Below are 26,086 nucleotides of genomic sequence, written 5' to 3'. Positions count from 1 at the left end.
AAAAAGGTTATCATATGTGTGTCCTCAAATCCAAAATCCATTGAATAAAGACGCATGAAAGAACTCAAAGCTAAACACATTTATTTTTTTGTTTTGAAAACACTGTAAAAATGTAATCCTTCATTAGAATTATTTTCTGAAAATACATTACTGTCCAATTACAGAAGTAATTCAAAATCCACTTCTGTCATTTACTCAACTTCATGGTGTTCCAGACCTGTTTGACTGACTTTTGCTTGTAGGACACAAAATAATAAGTTTTGTTATTTTATTATAAAGAGTTTACCCATTCTTTGCACTCCGATTTCAATTTGTAATATTTGCACAAAACAAGACGTTAATGTGAAAAATATAAAATAAATACTAAGCATGAATGACATTCATAAGGAAGTAACCATTGTGGGTAAAAAAAAATCTGAGTTGTGAGATATAAACTCCGATTTCTGACTTTTTTCCTCACAATTCTGACTTCACATCTCACAGTTCAGTTTTTTGTTTCTGTCATGTGATAATAAATCTCACAATTCTTAAAAAAAAAAAAAAAAAAAAAAAAATTTTTCCCCTTCATGGTTAAAAACAGGTAATAGCAATTACAAGTTTATGTCACATTCTGAATTTCTCCTCAGAATTTGAGAGAAAAATCGGAATTTTGAGAAAAAAACTCAAAGAATTGTAAGACATAATTTATAAATCGCAATTACCCATTTCATTTTATTTTTCTTGTGGCGCAAACAAGCTTTTATAGATTTGAGACATTATCTTACATTTCAGGTCATGTGTATTACTTCTGTGTTTTCATTTTTCCTTTTAGGAGCTTAAAAACGGTTCATTTTACGGAAATTGTGAGCCTGTACACAACGCATTGTGTTCAAAATGTCATACAGTCTTGGAAAAACATAAGGATGAGTAAAATGATTTTTGGGGAACTACCACTTTAAGGATCATATTCACATATCAAATCCATAGAGAGAGAGTGAAACCGCTCAAATAGTACAGAAAGTACAGACATCATCCATGTATGCCCTATATGTCACAGTGTGTAATGGGCTGCTACACCGAGGCTTTATAGTTAAACTAAAACACATTAACGGAAGTGAACACCCGTCTAAACCTCATACGTCTCAGTCCTAGGCCTTCCCTTTCTCCACCTCCACACCGGCCATCTGAGCGTCTTCCTGAATGCTGAGCGTCGTGCCCGAGGGACAGCAGCTCAGCTGATGCTCCTTCCAGTCCTGCAGAGAGACGGATCCAGAAATAAAGAGGCTGTAGCCGCTGTGATGTGATGGTGACCGCTAGGGCTGGACTCACCTTCCGCTGACAGAAGCCAGAGCAGTAATGGACTTTATGGCAGCCCGCACACTCACTGGACGCCTCTCGACCGCAGTTCACACATGTGTGCTGGAGCACAGAACAAACATACTAGTGTCACTATTAAGAGAATTAATCTATCTATCTATCTATCTATCTATCTATCTATCTATCTATCTATCTATCTATCTATCCTATAAACAAAAACAAAAAAACTATTCTAGTTATAAGATTAATTAGTCATATAAATTTCTTTGAATTCTACTTGCATTCAAATATTAATAGCAAAAACAGTTTAAATTGGAATTTAAAAAGCATTGCAAAAAACACAACTCCATTTTAAAATCATGTTTTTTCATTGTGCATTCCAATTAATCTCAATCAAACTGCAGTTGGGTTATTTTGCTTGAGAAACAACAACAACAAAAAAATCCAGAAAACAAAGTTTCAGTTTTTGCAAATAAACTCTTCATATTATATATATGAATAAATACTATTTCGTAATATTAAAATTATTATCATATGCATTCATCATTTTTAGGCCTAAAATGTTGTGACAACTATTAATATACTTAAGAAATTTATGTTGTCAAAAACATTGTGAGTACGAGTAAAAACAGTGTGAATATCAAAGCACATATCTCCTGCCAAGAGCAGCCTGGACATTCTGCAAAATCTTCTCTTTAGTGTTCAATAGAGAAAGAGTGAGTAAATAGAAGGTTCGTTTTGGCCTCCACACAGACTAGCATTTCAAACAAGCAAAGACTCCGGGATCTTTTGGCGTTTTCCCCTGGAGCATCTGTTCTCAGCTGCAGATTCTGATAGTCCTGCTTCACTCTCTCTCTCTCTGTCACATCTGAAGCGAAGCACAGCGGGTGATGGTGTGTGACGGTCAGTGTTTCTACACCACCCGTCCGGCCTGATCGCCACACACACATCTGAGAACGCCAACTACATCAGCAGATCCCCACACGAGCCACATTATAAACCTCAGAGCTCTGCTCCATTACTCTGACGAGCCACGTTTATATATTTAATGCTCTCGCAGATCTGTTGCTAAGAATAAACTACCCACAGTTAAACTAATATTACTTGGTTAAAATAATATTGTTTTGATTTATATTAATAAGTAAATGCAATAAACCATTTCTGAACAACTGAAAACTGAAATTGAAAGCAAAACTTAGCCGGTGTTACTATAAACCTAAAACCTTAGCAAGTAATAATAAGTTTGAATACTTTAATAAGTACTATTAAAAACTACTAAAATAAATAAATAAATAAATACATAAATAAATAAATAAATAAATAAATAATATTAAAATATAGTCAAATTCTAAATATGAATAAAAAGTATAATAGTATATTTAATGGGAACAAAATAAGATGGATATGATAACAGAGAGAGATTTACCTGGATGATAATTTGAGTGATTTTCCCCATGGGTTCTTCACTGAGCGACAGCTGACTCTGAAAGGACTGAGAGACAAAAACATGAATATGTGATGCTTCTTATAGGAGTCAGAAAATAAACTTCTCCCCATTGGTACACTTCATTTTTTGAATTCAGTTATTGTTGACTTAATTTCCCAAATAAAGTCCCTGTGCACTATTTTATGACTTTAAACTCAACTCTTACTTTTTCCAAGTAAGTTATTAACATAAATATACTGTATGTATTTAATCACATATGTGAGCATGGACCTCAAAACCAGTCACAAGTTAATATTTTTCAAAATTGAGATGTATACATAATCTAAATAAATGGCTAAAGAAATAAGTTTGTTATGATTGGACAATATGTGGTTGAGATACAACTATTTGAAAATCTGGGATATGAGGGTGCAAAAAAATATAAATATTGAGAAAATCACCGTTAAAGTTGTCCAAATGAATTCTTAGCAAAGCATATTACTAATCAAAAATTAAGTTTTGATATATTTATGGTAGGAAATTTACAAAATATCTTCATGGAACATGATCTTTACTTAATAGCGTAATGATTTTTGGCATAAAGGAAAAATCTATAATTTTCACCCATACAATGTTTTTTTTGTCCATTGCTACAAATATACCCCAGAGACTTAAGACTGATCTTGTGCTCCAGGGTCACATTTTATTCATCTTTGCTGCTGACTTTCAATGATCCGATTTAACCATATTAATAAGCAAAAAATGACTTTAGATGAACATGACATTTGTGTTTCTTTTCTTTTTTTTTTGTTTTGCTGAAGAGTGTTGACTTTTCTTCTCCAGCATCCTATGATTCTTGCAATCCAAAATAGCTGAGGCTCATTCATTTGACTTTTAGTGCGAAAGTGCTTTTACATTTGCCGAAAACTGAATTTTTTAAAAACTGAACAAACAAACCCAGTCCAGATGAGAAAATGTAACACGAAAGTAACGTAATGCATTACTTTCCATAAATGCAATTAGTTATTTTATCATTTTTTATTTTTTTTTAGGGAGTAACGCAATATTGTAATGCATTACTTTTAAAAGTAACTTTGCCCAACACTGACCTGAGACCAGTTTTGTGGTTGTAATTGTTTGTATGAAGTATTTCTGTCACCTCTTTTCTGATGCTGCTGTTTTTCTCGGGGCTGATGGGGGCATGCGCTCCGCTCTGACTGCTTTGTTTGGCCTGTGCGATGAGGACTTTGAGTTGCTGTGCGTTGTTGAGCAGCGTGTTGGCCATTTCCTCCAGATAAAGCCAGGTGCGCTGCTCGGCCGTCTCCAGCCCGTTCGTGAGCGGCCCGGATGGAGAGGGTTTAGACTGCACCACTGCCAGCGCTGGAAGGCTGGTGAACACTGAGGAGAAACACACTCGAGATGAAGCCTAACCTGCGTCTCCTGAGTGATGAAAGACCTCTGTGTGACTAAATGTCCTCTGGGATGTGATTTTGTAAAGGTACAACCTTGACTAGCACATTTACAGTCCGTCCTCATCTGATCTCCCTTTAACCCTGACCCACATTTCTTTTTTTTTCTTTCTAAAAAAGACCAGGTCCGAACAGACAGGAGAGGACACTCTCAGTCAGGACTCGCCCCAGACAAACAAAATTTCATGTTTCTCTCGCTTGAATCTCAATGCCGTCTAGGAAAAACAGCTGATCTCATTTGTGTTTCTTTGTCTTCAGGATGAAACATATGTGAACGTGCCTCAAAACACGGACTCTGAGCCTCTGGCTGTATAGTCCAACAGCAGTCTGTGTGTTTCAGCTCAAACATTTCCCATAATTCAACACTTCTGATATGTCCTTCTGTTAGTAAATTCACTTTATCCCATTATTTCTGAGATAAGCGCATCTGTTTTTAACACAAACATGGCTTCTATCTGACAAAACATACTTGGGTATTCATACTAGGGAACTCACAGAACGAAAAGGTTATGAGCAAGAATATAAAATGTAGCTTTTTATTTTTTGGCCTTTTTGTCACTTTTATTAATAGGGAGGGTGGAATAATGAGAAGAAGAGGGCAAAACTGAATCGTGAAATGCCACAGAGTTTCCACATTTTACCAGTAGCTCCCCAGTAATTTGTGATTAGGATGATGGTTATAAAATCTATTTTAGAGATATTTAAGATATGTGTGTCAAGTCAAGAATAATTATTTAAATGTTATTTTTACATGCAAGTAAAGAATCACTTAAACTATGCTACACCATAAGCAATCTCGCCAGGGTTTTTACAGATACTAATGGTAAAAAACTAAAAAACTTTCTTTTTGCACTTGAAGTGAAATAAACATGAACTGAAATAAAATAGGAAATAGGTATATATTGCTAAAATATTAAAATATATTTTTTAATTTGATAAGCTAAAATAAAAATTGAACTAAAAATCAAGTATATATATACACACACACACACACACACACACACACAGACACACACACCATCATTTAGACAGACTCGTATAATGCCACTACTTACCTTTCATTGCAAAAACACTTGAAAGAGCTGTGTTCAACCAAGTTTCTGTCTTTCTCACACAAAACAATCTTCTTCACAGCTACCAATCTGGCTTCAGAAGTGGACATTCAACCAAGACTGCCTTGCTCTCAGTTGTTAAAGCCCCAAGACTGGCAAGAGCTGAATTCAAATCTTCAGTACTTATCCTGCTTGATCTGTCCTCTGCTTTTGACACGGTTAAAAACCAGATCCTCCTATCAACCCTACTGGCAAAAGGCATCTCAGGAACCACACTTCAATGGTTTGAGTCTTACCTATCAGATAGGTCCTTCAAAGTATCTTGGAGAGGTGAGTTGTCCAAGTCACAACATCTAACTACTGGGGTACCTCAGGGCTCAGTTCTTGGACCACTTCTCTTCTCAGTCTACATGGCATCATTAGGTTCTGTCATTCAGAAACATGGCTTTTCATACCACTGCTATGCTGATGACACTTAACTCTACCTCTCATTCCACCCTGATGATCCGACGGTACCTATTCGCATCTCAGCTTGTCTAACAGACATTTGTTGCTGGATGAAGCACCGTCAACTTCAACTCAACCTTGCCAGGACAGAACTGCTTGTGGTTCCTGCAAACCCATCGTTTCATCACAATTTCCCCATCAAGTTAGGCACATCAACCCTAACTCCTGCACCACAGCTCAATGTGTCTGAGCATGTGTATCAACCACTAGGCCACTGGTCCTACATCAATACTTTGGAGGTGTGAGAATATGCACCCATTTTCCTGTGGCAGAAATAAATTTTCTCTGTAATATTATGGTCCAGGGCTGTGGACACACTTGTTTTATGGTTATTTTTACGAATCAGTCCAAGCGAGTCAAGGTCAGGATGCTTTAAAAGAGAAGTGCTGAAGCATTTCGGACACACACAGCCTGACAGAGATACAAAGAAGGACAGACGGCTGATTTCCCGAGACACAGAGCACAGTGGTGGATCAGACACACAGAGCCGCTTTCAATCAGGGGTCACGCTCCCTGGAGCGAAACATCTACACTGGACCACTGCCCTCAACTTCAGAAATCAACCCTCAGACAGAAGTCAAACCATGATCCTTTCTCTCGAAAAGAGGGAAGACAAGAACAGAAAGACTTTGAAAGGTGGATTTAAAGCAATGTATGGATCACTGGTTGTGTCAGTAAACAAAAATAACTATTTTGTTAATATTTTGGTAATTTTGTACTTGAATAGTTCACCCCAGAATGTCAAAAATCTCAATCCATTCAAGATGTAGATGAGTTCTTCATCAGATTTGGAGAATTGTAGCATTGCATCACTTGTTCACCAATGGATGCTCTGCAGTGAATGGGTGCCGTCAGAATGAAAGTCCAAACAGCTGATAAAAACACCACAATAATCCACACCACAGTCCATCAGTTAATGTCTTGTGAAGAGGAAAAACATGTTTGTAAGAAACAAATCCATCAATAGATACCATCATTATACTATAAAAAATATGAATAGTATTTTAAATGGATGCAGCAGTTTAATGTTAAAACGCATAAATGATAGATTTGTTTTTTTTTTTTTACAAACATGCAGCTTTTCACATCACAAGACTTTAATTGATGAATCACTGGTTCACAGACGTTCAAATGTCCCGCCATCTGCTCACAGGATGGCTTCAAACGGTCCAAACGTGACCCATATGAGGACAGACCCGATGCGCCCTCTGTCCTACAAACATGCCATTGAACAGAAGTCACCCTCAACTGGACAGGGTACAGAAACACAGAACAACTCATTATCAGAGTCTCACGCTGAGCTCCAAACGGCCTCCGTCTCACACAAAGGCACTAAAAATAACAGCCCTTTTTGTTTCCAGCCAAAAACGAGCCAGAAAGAGGCCAATCCTGTGCTTCAGAGGGAGAGAGAGTCTCAACCTCAGACGGCACGATCACAGACCAGTCAATGACCCCCTGATGCAAACTACACACAAAGAAACGCAAGAGCTTTAATCCGATTGGCTGTTTTTACTCATCCAGTTATCATACACAGTGGGACACAGTATTCCTCGCAGTCTGCTCTGTTCTATACTGCACATTTTGGCAAGTGTAGTGAATATACAGATTAAATTCATACAGCAAGCCATCATACAGTTCGTCTGTAGTGTTTGTGAAGGCAGCACTCACTGGTTGTGTTGGTGAAGACGTCCGCAGGCGCTGGGCTGTCCCCTGTCTCTCCTGACGGCGTTCGGTCAAAGGTCAGCGTTCCTGATGTGGTGATCTGTCCGGACGGAGTCACTGTAACTGAGAGCAGACAGACAGAATCACACCTGAGAGTCAGAACCACTGACAGAAATAAAGATACAGATCTCCGGAGGCTGTAATAATACGATTATTAAATAATACTTACACACAAAAAATTATATAATACACATTTGTATATTTATATGATTCATTTTCATTATTTCACAACATATTTTAATTGATATTATTTATTCTTTTGCATAAACTTTAACATATTATTAATATTTCATTGAAATATTGCTTGATTCAAATAAATTAAATACATGAAATCAATCACAAAATGATTATTAAAAATACAAAATAAAATAATAATAAAAAAGCAAATATTATCTGCATCTAACTGAAATACAATATTCAATTAATGATAATTGAAATATATATATATTTCAGCCAGATAAAGAAAAGGATACATTTTGCATATGAATGTATGTGTGTGTGTGTGTGTGTGTGTGTGTATGCGACATTGGACCACAAAACCAGTCTTAAGTGTCAAAATTAAGATGTATACATCATATGAAGCTGAATAAATAAGCTTTTCACTGATGTATGGTTTATTATGATCAGACAATATTTGTCTGAGATACAACTATTTGAAAATCTGGAATCTGAGGGAGCAAAAAAATCTAAATATTGAGAAAATCATTAAAGTTGTGCAAATGAAGTTCTCAGCGAATGCATATTACTAATCAAAAAATAAGTTCTGATATATTTACAGTAGGAAATGTACAAAATATCTTAATGGAACATGATCTTTACTTAATATCCTAATGATTTTTGTCATAAAAGAAAAATCTATAGTATTTGTGCTCCAGGGTCACAGATATATAAAGAAAGAGCGAGCAAGAGAGAATAGAGATGTATATGTACATATTTTATATTACATCAACGCCAGCTTGTGATGCTGTTAGTTGTTAGTAGAGTCTATTCTGAATAACTCATGGTAAGTAAATTAAGAAATTAAGCCACTTTATTTTCATTTAGCTGCAAAATGATTTTTTTTCTTAACTACATCAGAATCTGTTCACAGGAGACATGGTTTAGATGGATGTTATTACCAGGTTAATCAGAGTTTGACTGGATGTTAATATTAGGAATAAACATACAGAGGAACATTAGGGATCTTACATGTTGCTCCAGGACCCAGGGTGATGTTCTTTGGAGACTGAACTTCCCTCTTCTCCGGAGAAGCTGCGTGCTCGCTGTCCTTCTTCTTTCTTTATAAGGGACGAACAGTCTGACGGGGCCCGTCTGCAGGGCACCAGAATCCAGAATTAGTCTCTAGAGCAACATGGCATCACGACTGAGACTTCAGACATTACTCATTACCATCGAGATGTTCTCTCCTCCGAAAGATCCCTCCTTCGTACACTGGAGAAGAAACGTTCTGTTATACAAGCAAGACTTTTTCACTTAAGATTGTCAAAAAAAGACTCACAGATGCACTGATTCACATGCAACATGCTTACACTGTATATACATATATTTTGCAGAATATTAATATTTACTTATATTTATTAAATCTATATTATTATTATTATTAGTTTACTGTTTTATAATAATATTAATATGACAATACAATTGAAATAAATAAAATAAACATTCATATATCTGTATAATTGAATTTCACTATGATTTAGACACAACCATAACTTTTGTTTTAATTTTCTTTCATAGTATATATTTTTATTTTAACATAACATTTATTAATATATTGCTAGTTTGAATATTTTTGTTTTGTTTTTAATATTTAACTTTATGACTTTATATTATTGTATAATAATAATAATAATACTTATATAACAACTTAAGTATTATATCATGATCATCTATAATATAATTAATATATAAATGTATAGTTTCACTCAAAAACATTTACTGTGGTTTTTCATTTAATTTCATAATACATATTTTTATTCAGATTTTCATATTAATATTTATTTATAAATATACATCATTGAAATAAATATTTATGATTTTTATATAATCAATATTTATCTATTTATTTTATATCACTCTAATGATAATTTGGCCCTGTTTTGTAAATCTGGCCATTACTATACTGAACAAATTATGAACGCAACACTTTTGTTTATGTACTCATTTTTCATGAGCTGAACACAAAGATCAAAGACTTTTTCTATGGACACAAAAGGCCTATTTTTCTCAAATATTGTTCCCAAATCTGTCTAAAACTGTGTTAGTGAGCACTTCTACTTTGCAGAGATAATCCATCCACCTCACAGGTGTGTATCAAGATGCTGATTAGACAGCATGATTATTACACAGGTGTGTCTTAGGCTGGACACAATAAAAGGCCACGCTAAAATGTGTAATTTAGACACAACCATTATTTTTCTATTTATTACTTTATTTAGTATATTAGTATAGTATTTTTAAATTAACATTCTTGTTTGATTTGTATTTATTATTTCATTTCAGTTGTCATTTTCTTAAAAATATATATTTTTTCTAGGGCCGGGACTTTAACGCGTTAATTGAGATTAATTAATTACACAAAAAATAACACGTTAACTAAGATTAATTAATTACAGAAAAAAAATTCCCGCATTTTTAATAACTTATTTTTGCACCGCGGAACGTTTCTCACTGGATGAGTTTCGGCGGGACCGATTATACTGAAGCACTAACTAGCGTTCGCATATCACCGCAGCACACATCGAGCCTCAAGTATCACCTCAACGCAAAACATATAGCAGCTAGCGTGGACTTTACACTTTATGTTGAACTATGTATTATTTTGTTGGTGCAACAGTTTATGTTGAACTCTTTATTGTTTTGGCCAAGGTTATTGAGAGTTGGACTTAGTATGTTATGGCCTCTGAAGCAACAGAGAGATGTTTTCTAATAGTCAGTGTTTCCAATGTTCTGAATGTAATTGACAGTATTGTGTTTTACTTAAAAAACTCTTTACAGAACGTTCCAGCACCTATAAGCTTCCTGAATTTCTGAAATGTACTATTTCTAAATTGTTTCTAAATATGCTATTGCTACACTTCATGGCAAAAATTGCACTGGTCTGCTAGACTTGGTTGAACAAAAATAAACAATATTTTGTTGCTTAAGCTTATGTATTCAGTCATTATTCAATGGTATACTATAAATCCATGTGAAAAAAAATTACTTCTCACTGTTCTCAGGTCAAATATTTATATGCGATTAATTTCGATTAATTAATTACAAAGCCTCTAATTAATTAGATTAATTTTTTTAATCGAGTCCCGGCCCTAATTTTTTCATCTTTACTCTTGAGTATGTGAAAACCCAGGTCAGTGGTAGGATTATGATTATAATAATGAGATTGAGTCACCATGTCACTCAGTGTTGACACATCGTCACAGCAGGCCGCACACGTACAGGACGCTGCATGAGGGTTCAGGATACGCTCCTGTCAAAACACACACACGCACACACACTTCAGTTAAACACGACACCAGGTGTGGGCTGTTCTGTGAGCTGTGTATATCTGTGCATATTCATATATGATGATATGTGTGTGTGTGTGTGTGGCCTCCAACGGCCGGTCTGACCTGAATGAGACACTGTAGAGGTCGGCCAGCGTAGCGGATGCTTCTCTTCCAGTCTTTGCTGCTCGCTCTCCCTGACATACCCTCGAACTCAGTCGGGGTGTACCAGTTGTTGTTGTGTTTGATACAGTGCCCTTTTCCCCCTGAGGTCAAAGGTTAAAGATCAGTCACTGGCTGTGTCCAGATTCCTATATTATGCATCCCTAATAATCACGAGTGTGTCTTAAATCATGCTACATAGAAAACAGTACGCCAAAGCTACCCAAATAGTATACCATTTTCCAGTGGATTTCAAAAGTTATGTGAGTTAATAAAACACAACTGTTAATCGTTAGATCAGCTCAGGTCAATTAAATAATTTCAACAGATACATCATTTTAAAAACATGTATTAGTCAGGGTTGAAATAAACAATAACTGAGATTAATAAATGGTTTACTAATGCAGCTAGTGCAACTAATGTTAACAAATGGAATCATATTATAAAGTGTTACCTTATTTTTGTCATACTTTCATGGCATCATCATCATCTATTGAATTAATAAACTTAAAATTAATTATTTGAGGTGTATGATTAATTTAAAACCTGCTGTGAGAACTTTACCTGCAGTTTTTTGTTTTTATTTACTATTGTGATATCTCACTGCTAAATAAAATAATAATCATAATATTAATAAGTAGTTAGGAGATAATTTTTTTTAATACATTTTTTAAATAAATTAATAATAATTTTAAATGTTCAAAAATATAGCAGCATTGTAATTTTTGTTGTACTTTAAATTTAAATTATAATTATTTTATTAAATAAAATTTTAAGTGAAATATTACAATAGCAGTACACCTTATTTTTTATTTGCTCATTTTTTTTATTTATTCTGAAAGAATAATAACTACAATAATTATCATTACTATTATTTTATAGTCATATTCATAGAGAATAACAAATCCTGAGCAAACCGTGCAGCCCTACAGACAAGCACAGAAAACAAACATTATTTGAGTGTGTTTAAAAACCGCAAATATAAGCATACAAATGATGATGCAGCCTTTGTTACTGTAAATACTGTCCTGCTAGCTTCTGAACCCTGCACCTGCACACTTCCTGAGAGGTTTTCAAACAGGTCCTGGACACACAGCTGAATTAGTTTCATCAGTCAGCCGAGTGCCGCCCTCTTGTGCCGGCTGTGTACCTGAGCCCAGTCTGTTTTTGTACAGGATCCCGCTGGTGTTCCTGCAGCGGACCGGAAGCTCGTTGTCATAAACCGACGGATCCCAGTTGTACTTGGAGACGTGTCCAGACATCAGAGGGGTGCTCGGGGTCTGAGGGCCTGAGAGGGAAGAACAGACACATGTAGAAACACTGCAGTTCATTTAAGACCAAATAAATCAAATTTACCAGGTGTCATAGGTGTGGCGGTTCCCTTCAGCCCTGTGGCGTCGACGATGCTCCCATCTGTGTGCACCACGATCAGTGTGGCCTTCTGGGTACTCAGACTGTCTCCGATCTGTAGCGTGGTTCTGCCGGTCTACATCAACAAGTTAAAGAAATATTAAATATGATTCAAAACACACCTGTCCTTACATTTACTTCACACTACCCATAAATAAATGTACGACGGTAGCATCATGATTATTTTGAACTAAAATCATAAAACTACTTTTTGTTACTTAAAATAAAAGGAATCCTAATACTTGACATGAAATAAAATATAAGAAATGTTTGTTTCATTTCAGATAGTTGGCAAAAAAACTTTCTTGTTTTCATTTAGTTTAACCTGATGTACTAAAATGATTACTAAAATAAAATTGATAAAAACTAAAAGTGTATATTGCATAATTCATATTATTAATCAAATTATAATATTTATACTACATAATATAATATAAAATATTATAAGGTAATGCATGTATATATATATATATATATATATATATATATATATATATATATATATATATATATATATATATATATATATATATATATATATATATATATATATATATTTATATAAATAATTTTCTTATATATATATATATATATATATATATATATATATATATATATATAATTATATAAAAAACTAAAACTAATAAAAATGGCAAATACACATAAAACAAACTACACTTAATAAAATGTAATATATATATATATATATATATATATATATATAAACTACTTCAACCTACTCATAAAAACTATAATAGTATCTAATTCATACTAAAATAATCCTGTTTTGGACATGTAAAATAGTTTTATCATGATATATAAATATAGATACAATAAAATGCTACGGGTTTGGTTTATTTAAAGAAGTTAAATGAAAAAAACCTTCTAGCAATTAAATAAATAAATGGATAGATAGATAAATAAATAGATCAGCCAGCCAACGACAAAAATATAAAATGCATATATTATATGTGATGTTTTCAAATGAATAAAACATTACAATAAAGTCATTTACCATTATGTAAAACATTATTAAATACTTCATGATTTTTAGATATTTAGAATTTTTTTTTTTTTTTTTTACATTGATTTTCCATTCCTTGTATTTACAAAATAATGTATTGTGCATCATGTCAATTTCAATACGGTTTAACATGAGATCATTCCTAGGTGTCTTATCTTACGAGCACGTGTCGAGGGATGGACGCTGCTGAGGCCACTGTGGAGGTGAAGACAGTCTCATCTGAACTCTGGACGTCCCCAACAGTGACGGCTGTCACCTCTGCAAACAAACACCGACTTTAAGACTTTGGGAAGATGACAATGCTCGTAGAGTTTGTGCACATGACGTACTGAACCACATACATACACATATATATATCAATAGCCAACAATACATTGCATGGGTCAAATTATTGATTTTTCTTTTATGCCAAAAATAATTAGGACATTAAGTACAAATAATTTTCCATGAAGATATTTTTATAAATGTCCTACTTTAAATATATCAAAACTTAATTTGTTATTAGTAATATGCATTGCTAAGGACTTCATTTGAACAACTTTAAAAGCGAATTTCTCAATATTCTCATTATTTTTTTTTTGCACCCTCAGATTTCAGATTTTCAAAGTTGTATCTCATCAAAATATTGTCCGATCATAACAAACCATACATCAATGGGAAGCTCTCAGATGAGATATACATTTCTCTCTCTATATATATGATACTTCAGAAATCGTTCTAATATACTTATTCTAATATACTTATATCATGCAAGCTCAATTATATTTTATTTAAACTGCCGTTCATTATAAAAACAATGATCGATGTTATAAACATTTTTGTAACATTATAAACGTCACTATGATAAATGCAATGCGAAGAAAATTATTACTTGCGAGTCTGATGTGAGGAGAATTGTTTCCGATTCACACCAAACAAACAAAAGATTATACTATTAACGTTGCTTAAACAAGCCTTACACTAATCAGTCTGAAAAGATAATTAAATGGGTAAATGGACAGTATGATGTACACTGAAATAGATTTCCATTGTTATCAATAATCAATTATTCATAATAAACATAAAATCAGCTGATGCGCATGCGCACACTGACCTGCAAACGCGGTTTCGCCGTCGTCGGGGTTCGGTAGGGATTCGGTGATGTCGATGTTTGCCGCTTCCCCCATCACAGTCATCGTGGCGACTTCGGCCTCCGATTCGGTATCCGAGCCCGCCGTATCTCCCGCAGACGCGTCGCCCAGCTGCAGCGCTTTCGCCGCCGGTTCAGTCGCGTCCATTTCACAACAGCGGGGCACGAAAGCAGCCGAAACTTTCCGAAGGATTGACGAGGCGAGGCGCGCGTCTCTCGCGATTTGTAAAGCTGCAGGTGTCCAGCGAGATCTTAGTAAACTTGCACGAATAAATAATGAAATTATTAAATTATTGAATTATTTCTTCGGGTATGAAAGAAAAGAATGGTTGCAGGATAATGGCCTCCGAGTGCCTTTGCCGGGGACGGGGGATCAACACAGGAAGGAGATTAAGCGGAAATTACCGAATCAAAACGGAAATTACCGAAAGAACACGACGTAGCACGAAACGACGCTCGACATCAGGCGTGATTAGTCAGAAGACAAAAATCACAAAACAAAACAAAAATTGTTGCAAGATTTGGCATTTAACAATTATTCGATTTTTTTTTTTAAATCCTTAAAGAAGCTGAACAAATTAAAACTGTCAATTATTTGCACTATATATATATATATATATATATATATATATATATATATATATATATATATATATATATACATATATATATACATATATGTGTGTGTGTGTGTGTATATATATAAACCCTCTAATTTAAAATGTAGCTTATTATCTTATTTAGCTATGGAATTCAATAGGGTGTTCTAACTTTTTCACACGACTGTGTGTGTGTGTATATATAAATATAAATGAACAAAGCTAAAAAATGCAGTCAGAAGAGAACTACAAAAATATAGTAAAATGTGTAGTCTTGATGTTCACATTTTAAAAAAATAATTTTACAATAAGGTTATCAATGTTAATAGTTTTTTTTATTACTTAAGAATATACAATGCTTAAAAATATTGTGGATTTTCTTTTTCTTCTTTACATTATAAAAGCAGAAGTCACCATTAAAAAATACATACTACAAAAGCATTTCTCAACATAGCAAACAAAGAATTGAGTTTCATCAAACGCATTGATTTGTGTATAGTTAAATAATAATAATAATAATAATAAAAACTTTTCTTTTTTTATCTTTTATTGTAATTTTTTTTTCCAGAGTATACTGTGATTCATGTAATAATAATAATAATGCATATATTTGGCAATATAAGAGTACAGTACATTATTACAGTAAAAAGTAGTGTACTGAAATATAAAAGGTAAGGTAAATGTGGATCATCAGACGGGCCAGCAGTAAGAGCCAGAATTCACTTTACGGATCTGACCAGGCTGCCGCGGAAATGTCACCGACTGTCCTGTGGACAACATTTAATTAAACCAATTAAATTATTCTAGAGAACACCACTAATTCCTATCAGTCATAGCTGGTTTACTGCTGTTTGTCATTGATTACCTGGAATAAGTGGGATTGTAGTTCCAGTATTCAGGACAACTTGAAGAGCGCACGGCTCCTGACTCCCAGACTCCCTCACTGAAACACTCACTTCCACACTCTTTATCAACCAGTCCATCTTGCTGCCAAGATAACTCACACCTTTCACACTGAGCGCATCAACTTCCTGCGGTAGCAACGGGGCGAAGGCAAGATGCTGTTTCTTTACCCTGAACAACACAGGACAGGAAGGAGACACACAGTGACGTCTGGATGTGATCAAGCGACTGATGCTTCGAGATGGCAGTGATTTTGTCACCTGAAGCCAGTGTAGCCAAACAGCACTGCCTGCAGAAAGCCACCCATACCGGTGAGGAAGTTCACACACCCAGAGCCATCAGCCGACTCGCTCCACACCTACACACAGAATAAGATAATACAGATAACAGAGATATTTGACATGAAATACTAGGGTATTAATATATTGTTTAATGTGTACAGTATACTGCGGTGACCCTGGAGCACAAAAGCAGTCTTAAGTCTCTGGGGTATATTTGTAGCAATTGCAAAAAAGACATTGCATGAGTGAAAATTATAAAAAAAAACATTTATGTCAAAAATCATTAGGATCATAAATAAAGATCATGTTCCATCAGGATATTTTGTTAATTTTCGTTTTTGCAATCCATATTACCTGCTGATTAGTAAAATGCATTGCTAAGAACGTAATTTGGACAACTTTAAAAGGTGATTTTCTCAATATTTAGATTTTTTGTGCTCTGATAATGTATAAATCTCAATTTATTTAGCAGGGTCACATAAGCGCAATATGTGTGTTTTATTATTGTCACAACTTAATTATGTTGCATATTGATTAGGTTACATATACCGGTAGTTATTTTGCAGTTTTCAATTTTTTTTTGTTTTGTTTTCAATGTAATCAAATAGTGTGGAGAATTTATATATTTTTCTAGTTGTTGAATATGGAACAATAAAAATGAAATTGCGACCTTTTATCTCACAATTCAGACACTATTTTGAGAAATAAACTCAAAATTGCAAGATGTAAACTTGCAATACTAAGAAAAAAAGTCAAAATTGTGAGATTTAAACTCAAATCTGATCATGATTGAGAGTTTATATTTCGCAATTCTGACTTTCTTCCCTCTGAATTCTGAGTTTACATCTCACAACTCTGTTCTCACAACTTTTTATCTCACGGTTCTGACCTTTTTCTAGCAAGTTTTTATCTCACAATTTAAAATTACGAGGAAAAATGACAGAGCTTGTGAGATATAACATATAAATCCCAAGAACAAAAAGGGTGAATTATGAGATACGTTGTTTTATCCTATGGCTGAAACAAGTTTCCGATGTTTTTTTTTTACATTTAAATATGTAATAAAAAAAATTGATATCAAAAGACAAACAGAAAGTACTAAAAGTCTAAAAAAAGGATCCCCCCACAAGGGTCTAATCAGAAAGTCCAGATTTAAATATGATGTCATTTTTAGAATTGTTTTAAATGAAAAAAGAATCTTATATAGTTTGCAGTTTATTTACCAACTTAGAAGGTCAAGTTCTGCATTGCATTGTGGGATACGGTATACATACAGTGTGCTCTGCTTGTATACTTATTTTCCATTAAAAAATAAAATAAAAAAGCAATGATTTCTGAAATATGTTTTACAAAAATGTGTTTTTTTTTGTTTGTTTTTTTTTTACTTCAAAATATTATGTTTATTTATAATGTACCACTTGAAGTTTCTTTGTAATTATTGGTTAATTAAAAAAAAAAAATGTCAGTGTAATATGAATACTGCAAAAATGTACCTGAAATGGTTTCTGTATATTTTTGAAGCATTTCTGCAGAAGCTTTTGGGCTCTTTCAGCATCTCCGAGTTCAAGCCAACCCAAAGCAAACATGCCCTACAAACAGACACACAAATAGACTTATTCCAACATTTGACAAGAAAATATAGTGTGAAAAATCCTAAAAACCTGCACAGAGCATGATGGTGGAGGCATAGTGTGTGATTACCCATGTCATGGCCGGTCCGAGCGGATCAGTGACGGCCTCATATGCTTCCAGATCGTTGCGTCTGACCTCTGGGGTCATGGACATTGCCAGCGGATATCCGAGCAACACTACGTCAGCCTGCTTGACTCCACTTCCTGTGGAATATATAATGCATCAGTACAAACTCATTTTGATTTGGCACAAACACAATAATACACACTCAAATTAATTAGTATGGCGATAACTATACAGCCAAAACGAGTCAGAAAAATGAAATCAGATCAGACCCAGAAGAACTAAGCTCTGATAAAACATTCCTGTTCATTTTTATAAAATTGTAATGTTTTGTGCAACAAAATGCTTTCTCTGTGTTCTGGTTTGACTGTTGTAATAATAATTCACAAACCTACACTCCAAATCAACATACAATAAATCTAAGCCTTTACAAAAAGTTGTCTTTGAGAATGTCTACCGTATTTTCCGGACTATAAGTCGCACTTTTTTCCATAGTTTGGCTGGTCCTGCCACTTATAGTCACGTGCGACTTATTTATCAAAATTAATTTGACATGAACCAAGAGAAAACATTACCGTCTCCAGCCGCCAGAGGGCGCTCTATGCTGCTCTGTGCTCCTGTAGTCTACACTGAAGACATAGAGCGCCCTCTCGTGGCTGGAGACGGTAATGTTTTCTCGTGGTTTTAGGTTCTAAATAAATGCGACTTATAGTCCAGTGCGACTTTTATATGTTTTTTTCCTCATCAAGACGTATTTTTGGACTGATGCAACTTATACTCAGGTGCAACTTATAGTCCGAAAAATATGGTAAATATACATCTAAACCCACAACTTAATAAAAATAAATATTTATGTCTAAAAACAATTAGAGTATGTATAGGCCTTTTATATAGAGCTATATAGGAATCTTCAGGCTAAACCATGGAACTGCAGATGTTTTTCTTATTTTACTCCACCAGATGGCACTAATCTGGCTTCAAAAATGGAATTTAAAAGGCGGAGTTACATTTAAGGTGTTCGGTCGTTTGACCGTGAAGATCACGAGTGTGACCCTCCCTGGTCTCACCCTGCGTGTAGCCGTCAAACTCCGGGTGATACTTCAGTTCCGGGTCAAAGGGGATTTTGATCTTATCAGCAACGTCCTGCCAAGAGGGAGGAGGCGTGTGCCCTAACAGACCGGACAACTCCACGGCAAACTGAAGACTAAACAAGAAAACAAATCAAATATTTATTACTATTTTAACTACTTAGGGGTGAGGGCTTTGTTCAAATCAATGACCCTAATTATGAGCGATCACACACACCTGCGTTGAGCGATGGCATTGGTGAACACAGAGTTGTCAACAGTGAAGTAATACTCATCAGGAGGAATCACACCTAATGGACAAACAACACGAAACCTCACAAAACATCCGAACAAGAAGATAGTCAAGCATTCCAACTGGCTCTAACGCACCATTTCTCTTTTAATTTCTTCTGTTTTTTTTTCATTCATTTGTTGGTTTTCCAGCCATGAATGCAACACAAAACATTATGAATCATTCAAAACTAATATGATTAAATTTAAAACAGTTCTATGTTACTTAAGCCTTTATATCAAGTATTAAAATGCATGCATGACCGTTAATGTCATGACCAAAGTAGTCAGAGTTTTAGTTAATGATAACTACCTGCTTACCCTTGATATGGTACTGCTGCTCAGTGGGGTCCCATGTCACCCGTGAAACCCAGTAGTCAGCGACGCCCCACACCACCTCACTGCCCCGTGCTTCTCTGAACATCTCCAGGTCCTGTGTGATGGATGAGACACAGGTGATGCTCTTCTGACACATGTGTGTACAGTCTTTATGTGTGTGTCATCATCTGTACCTGTGTGAGGTAAAGGTACTGCTGGAAAGCCAGCACCACGTCTCCATTGATGTGCAGCTCCTGCTCTGCGTAGATGTCCTCTGGACAAACGTCACGGCCCGTCACCGCACTCTCCCATGCAAACTTCAGTCCCTGATAAAACAGGTGGAAACTGTTAATAATATAAGAGTATATAAAGCTGCGGATAATTCAAGAATAACTCCTCCCTGGACCTTGTAGCCCATCTTCTGGGCGTTTGCTCGAGCACCGTCTATGGTTCCTGCACGGTATTCCAGTACAGCTCGGGCCAGTCTGGGGTAGAAGAGGGCAACACTGGGGTACATCCATGTGTCCTGTGGGGAGAGCCAGAGACACACACAGAATACACACAGATCTGACAAACTGGCTGGAAGTCTGAAATAGAAAAAAAACCCCACAAAGTAATAACTCAAGATATTAATTAAACGCATTTAAAAATTGAAAAACACATTTAATTGATATTACTATATTTCACTTGAAAATTAATCATGATTATCTATCTATCATGATCTATCTATCTATCTATATTAGTATATTAATATGTATATTTAATATTTGATATTTAATATTTTCCTTTTATACTACATTTATTTTATTATTAAGATTTATATTTTAATTATTAAAGGTAATTGTAATTATTGTTGTGCTTGATTATTAAAAGTAATGTAAATATTAGAATAATTTACATATATATATATAAATAATCACATTACTTTAGTAATCAATAATCAAGCACAACAATAATAATTATAGTAACTTTTAATAATTAAAATATAAATCTTAATAATAAATATGAACGATTATAATATATAATAACAATTTATTAACATCTTTTTTATTGGAAAAAGTATCTTGGGCTATATTTATTAAATAATAATAATATATATATATATAGTATAATAGAGTACAAAAATTGTATTGTTGTATTTTGTTGAATAAGAAAAATAATACATTTCTCTGTTTATGAATAACTTGATAAAGTATCATCATGCTCCAGTGCTGTACAGATGAATTGTGTTAAACTCACCTGATCCCAGAACACATGTCCATGGTAATCCTCCTCTTCACTCCCGTTTGACAAACCCCCAGGACTGACGCCTCCAAACTCGAGCGGTGCGTTTGCCTCCTCTCCTAAAGACGAGAATGAGCTGAGGAGATAAAACATGCAGCCAATCAGAGCTCGGTTCAGGCTCTCTGCTCCCTCCACCTCTATGCTGCTCCCCTTCCAGAGCTCCGCCCAGCTGCGCAGGTGCGAGGGGCGTAAGTCACCCGTATCAATAAGCCCCAAACCAGTTTCATAACACAAGCGGACGCTCTCATCGCTTCCGGCAGCAGCAACCAGGAAAACCCAGCTGGACTTGCTCTGGTCGGGTGGGAGGGTGAGAGTGGATGTGATGGGGGTCCAGATCAGGTGCACAGATGGACAGATTCCTCCAGGAACCTCAGGAGAGACGGTCTGTCCAAAAATATGCCTGAAGAGAAAAAAAGGTAACTTCTGGGAAACAAGCAAACATACGCAACTATTTATTTATTCATTCACTTTTTAACGCGATGTGAGCATCAAGGCTATTTTCATTTCAAAATTCTGAAATACATTCAAGTGATACATTTTTAAATGAATCGTGAAATAAATCAGTTAGACACACCTCTGAATAAAACCCTTGTCCTTTTACATTTAAAACAGTACAATCCAATAAAATATGTTTTACAGTAATTTTAGTTCAGCAAATAAGACTTTTAAATAAATATCCATCTGTAAATCGAAAAGAGACCTTGTAAAAACAACTTGGTCATACTTAGATTTAAAATTAGTAAAAAAAAAAAAAAAAATCAATAATAATAATTCTTGCACTAGGATGTGTTTCATATCAGTTATTTTCATAACATTTATCCAATTCTGTCTGCCACATGTCATTAATATAAGAGTTTATCAACTTACACTACTACTACACCTTTTCCTTTTATTTAACATTTATTTAATATATAAATATATAATAATAATATATAATATTTTAATTATTAAAATATTTAAAGTCTTATTGTTTTGTTTATTTAATAAAATATTCTTAGAAATGAAGCAATAAAGAATAATACATAATTCTATGAATTATGCAAGGTATATGTTAAATATAAAAGGAACAAGATTACATTTATAGTGAGTTTTTTCTCATGTAGTTTTGACAAACGTCAAACGTAAGTCCCACCCACATTTATAAATCATATTTGTATAATTTTTATGTTACTTTGGTACTTATACTTAATATTTAATAGATGAATTTAATGCATTCAGGCTAACATTTTTTACCTAACATGTGTTCCCTGGGAATTGAACCCACAACCTTTTACGCTGCTAACGCAATGCTCTACCACTGAGCCACAGGAACAAGATAATACAAGATCATTTTTTTCATTATAAAAAAAATTTAAATGCCTATTTTTGTGTTTAATTATTAAAAGATATTTATAGAAATCTCTTAAAAAAGAATAATAAATAATTTCATGAACTATGCAAGACACGTGTGTCATATTTTAACTATAAAAGTAAAATAATTACATTTAAAATAAGTTTTTCACATAGTTTAGACAAATTTCTGGGTAAAGCCCCACCTACATTTGGTTTTATTTGACTCCAAAAACGTCATTACAAGAAGTCATAGCAGTATAAGATTAATGTCACAATATTTTGAGAATAAAGTCATAGTATTTTGAGAATAATATTTAATATTTATTAATTATTTTTTACAAAATATTGCAACTTTAATCTCATACTACTATGACTTTATCCTCAAAATATTGTGACTTTATTCTTGCAAACGTAGGTTTGTTTATTCATTTACTATAAACACATCCAGAATGCAAATGTTATATAAACAGAAGTACCTCCCGCCCTTGTAGTCTGGTGCATTCTGGAAAACAATGTCATCACTTTGGGGTTTGAAAGAGCCTTCTAGCTGAATAGTGATTGGTTCAGTGCTGGTTTCAGAGCGTTTGAGGAGAACCTCCATGACCAAGAGGTTTGTCTTCTGCCGGTGAGCGTACAAAACCTGAGTGGCCTCAAAACGAGGAGTGACCACGGAGTGAGAGAAAACACCTGATGCATAGAAACAGAGTCTTGTACTGGGAGATCAAATGCAGTATTATACTGTGCATGCATTCCTCTAACCTGAGTGCATGTCTAACTTGTACATGTGTCGTCCCACTTCTGCCATCTTCATCTGAAAGGCCAGAGGACAAGGAATGTTGCCGCGGTGACAAGTCCCGCCTTCTCCGTTATAAACCCCGCCCATATGCATGACTGGATCAAACACTCTCCATCCCAGCAGGCCGTTGGTGAGCGGTGGCATGAAGTGAGGGTCGGACGGTAGAGAGTCAGAGGTGAAGATGTATGGGTCGACAGGGTCAGAGGTCATTTTTGGGGAAGTCTGCCTTCTGCTGAAAAAAAAAACATGGGGAAAGATGGGATGTGGAACCTTGATGCAAGAACCCTATTCATTGTTATGTGACAAGACAATTATAAAAGAGTAGATTATATCACAGACAGACTCTCATGACTATGTCAAGATCAGCAAATCTCCTAAAATGTTCTCATTATTCATAGTCATTTTCATCCACATTAGACACACTGTACGTGTGTACACTCAATACATAATGCAAAATAATAAAATGTGCTTAATGTGTCATGAAATTATGCTTTTGTGAGTTTCGCTGCTACACTTTTACTGTATGTGTCATTTAAAGCCGTGACTATTATACTTTGACCATCGTAAACAAAAAAAATCAAAGCTTTATCAGTGCTGCATGCAAACAGACAGCTGGGTTTACTCACTTTGACTAGCAGTCAAATTAATGGTGTTACACACTTCCTAAAGTTTTTTTTTTTAATGATAAAACGTTAGTACTTACTGATGTATCGAACATTTATTACGTGGTCCTGTTGAAAGCGGACGTAAAAGGCGCAGCGCTACAGTCAGGTGACTGGAGTGGGCGGGGCGAACAACCGAATCATCGTCTCTGATTGGTCAGGCGGGTCGGTCTAAAAAAAATTAACCTATTTTGAAATATTAAAGTTTAAATATTGTCAGGACATAGAAAGCGCTGACACGTGATAGTGGTAACTTCTCTCAGGATGGATAAATCAAAATCAAATATGATCAATTTGGATTTGTTTTTAATTATTTCATAACACGTAGGCCTGTTTCTATTTATATGCACCCTAAAATGGAATTAAACAAGTAAACGTTCTACTGAACAAACGTATCCAGATGTGATTTGTTTCTAAGTGGGTCAGATTATTTTATGATACAGTTCGTTTTTAAATGTTAGTTGTAGTTGTTTTGTAGTTTAAAACCCCAGAAAAGGTATAAACTCATAATTTTGAGAATAAAACTCAGAATTGTGAAATGTAAACTTATAAACAAAAATAATATATTAAAAAAATAAATAAATATAAATGTGTTCGTAATTGCAAGGTAAGCTCGCACTTTATAGTTATTTATATTTTAATATCAAATTATGCATATTACTTTGCAAACAAATCTAAATGAACATATATAAAACTTTTTTGCGCATTGATTTTAACAATTTTGCGTTGTTGACATAATCGTGTAAAGAAATCACAACGTCATTTAAAAAAATAAAATAAAAAAGCTTTATAAATGCCAGAAGAACAAGAGGTATCACATATTCACATAATCAAATTAATATTTTCTGAAAAAAAGACGAGAGAAAAAGGAAGAAAATTATATACATTTCAAAAGCTTTTTTTTTTCTTTTTTTTTGAGATTTACATATAATTTATAAAATGTGAAAAGATTTGGTCTGCATTGAACCCACTTCTTCTTATTTATATGAAATTAAAAAAAATATATATATATTTTTAGTTTTCTAATAAAAAAAACTGCCATCATAACATCATTTAGCGACTTTTATCCACAAATCGACCTTTCTTTAGTAACTTTCCCTGGCGGTCATGATGCTATTCTGGCTGTAGATGGCAGCAAATGCTGTTCTGTTTCGCTTTGGCAGCACGCCAGTGTTTGGGATCCAGACCCTGGGAAAAGAGCAGCTTTACCCTTATAAGGCCGCAATCCATCCGCTCCGTTTTCCCCCAGACTTTTCCTCTCCACCCTCCCTTCCTCTCCCTCTCTCTCTCTCAGGCCGCAGGGATATTTACAGCAAGACTGGCTCGGCGTACCTTATTAGGAGCTGTCCTTGTTGTCAGTGTATGTAGATGAGACAAACAGATGAGAGGATGGCATTCATTCTCGAGGGTCATGCAGTTGTTTGCCAAAGGTAACAAGAGGCAAATGTCTGATCTGTGCAGCACGTGTCAGAATCCCATTCGGAACTTTCTCAGGTCCTCAGGTTTCTCTTTTATCCTCTTTTTGTTCTCTTGACCTTCTAAACAAGGTGTCGGGCGAAAAGAACTAGCCACTGAATGAATCATTTTGCTGTTCGCTCTCACACGGTCTGGTTTTACTGTAACTTCCTGTCCTTCTCTCTGTGGGAATGTTGGATCCATTATTCCAGCTGTTCTTTTTCTTTTTTTCCCCCTGCTATCTGATGACGAAGGACATCTGGTAGACATGCACAAAGCATAAGGGAGAACTGGTGAATGAGAAAGAGAATCCTGATGACTTAATACCGCTAGTGTTTGAACATGATGCCTAAAAATACTGAATCAAATCTAGAAATTCAACTCTCAAGCGTGCATATATTACACAACAAACTCCTGAAGTTGTACAGAGGAATTTTAAATGAAAAGTAGACAGAGAGGACGATTATGAACATGTAACTGATTCCAAATTACGTGACCAAAATTGCAGTTAGTAATAGATTACACATTTTAGATAATATAATCATCCTACTTTTAGATGACTTTTGACCCAACTCATTCATCACATTGATTTAAAAAGGATAATCTTGTACCATATTGATATAAAAACTAGTGCTTTCAAACGATTAATCGCGATTAATCGAATCCCAAATGTTTTTGTTTACATAATAGGCTATATGTGTATACTCTGTATATTCTGTGT

The 26,086-nt window shown here is 34.7% G+C and overlaps 1 protein-coding gene and 1 pseudogene across 4 annotated transcripts; both read right to left on the bottom strand.

The window, feature by feature from the left end:
• Positions 1-64: 64 nt before the first annotated feature.
• Positions 65-15,177, bottom strand: LOC113043030 (deformed epidermal autoregulatory factor 1 homolog; annotated as a pseudogene).
• A 646-nt stretch (positions 15,178-15,823) lies between these two features.
• pgghg (protein-glucosylgalactosylhydroxylysine glucosidase) lies at positions 15,824-25,822 on the bottom strand. 4 transcript variants are annotated; one of them, XM_026202127.1, is made up of 14 exons: positions 25,243-25,822; positions 23,212-23,480; positions 22,929-23,139; positions 21,076-21,520; positions 20,243-20,362; positions 20,031-20,162; positions 19,840-19,951; positions 19,466-19,538; positions 19,228-19,364; positions 18,167-18,300; positions 17,959-18,054; positions 16,445-16,542; positions 16,147-16,355; positions 15,824-16,048 (listed from the first exon to the last, which is right to left on the bottom strand). In XM_026202127.1, the coding sequence occupies exons 2-14, from the start codon at positions 23,456-23,458 to the stop codon at positions 15,972-15,974; spliced, it is 2,091 nt and encodes a 696-aa protein (XP_026057912.1). In that variant the 5' UTR covers positions 23,459-23,480; positions 25,243-25,822; the 3' UTR covers positions 15,824-15,971. The 4 variants fall into 4 exon arrangements, with proteins under 4 accessions (XP_026057912.1, XP_026057914.1, XP_026057910.1 ...); XM_026202129.1 differs by having other exon boundaries at positions 23,212-23,477; XM_026202125.1 differs by lacking the exon at positions 25,243-25,822 and adding an exon at positions 23,952-24,095.
• Between the last annotated feature and the right edge of the window lie 264 nt (positions 25,823-26,086).

Source organism: Carassius auratus, chromosome 25 (assembly GCF_003368295.1).
Source record: "Carassius auratus strain Wakin chromosome 25, ASM336829v1, whole genome shotgun sequence".
Classification (NCBI taxonomy): domain Eukaryota; kingdom Metazoa; phylum Chordata; class Actinopteri; order Cypriniformes; family Cyprinidae; genus Carassius; species Carassius auratus.
Note: the sequence above shows the minus strand (reverse complement) of the source record. Positions and strands in the feature narration are given on the sequence as shown.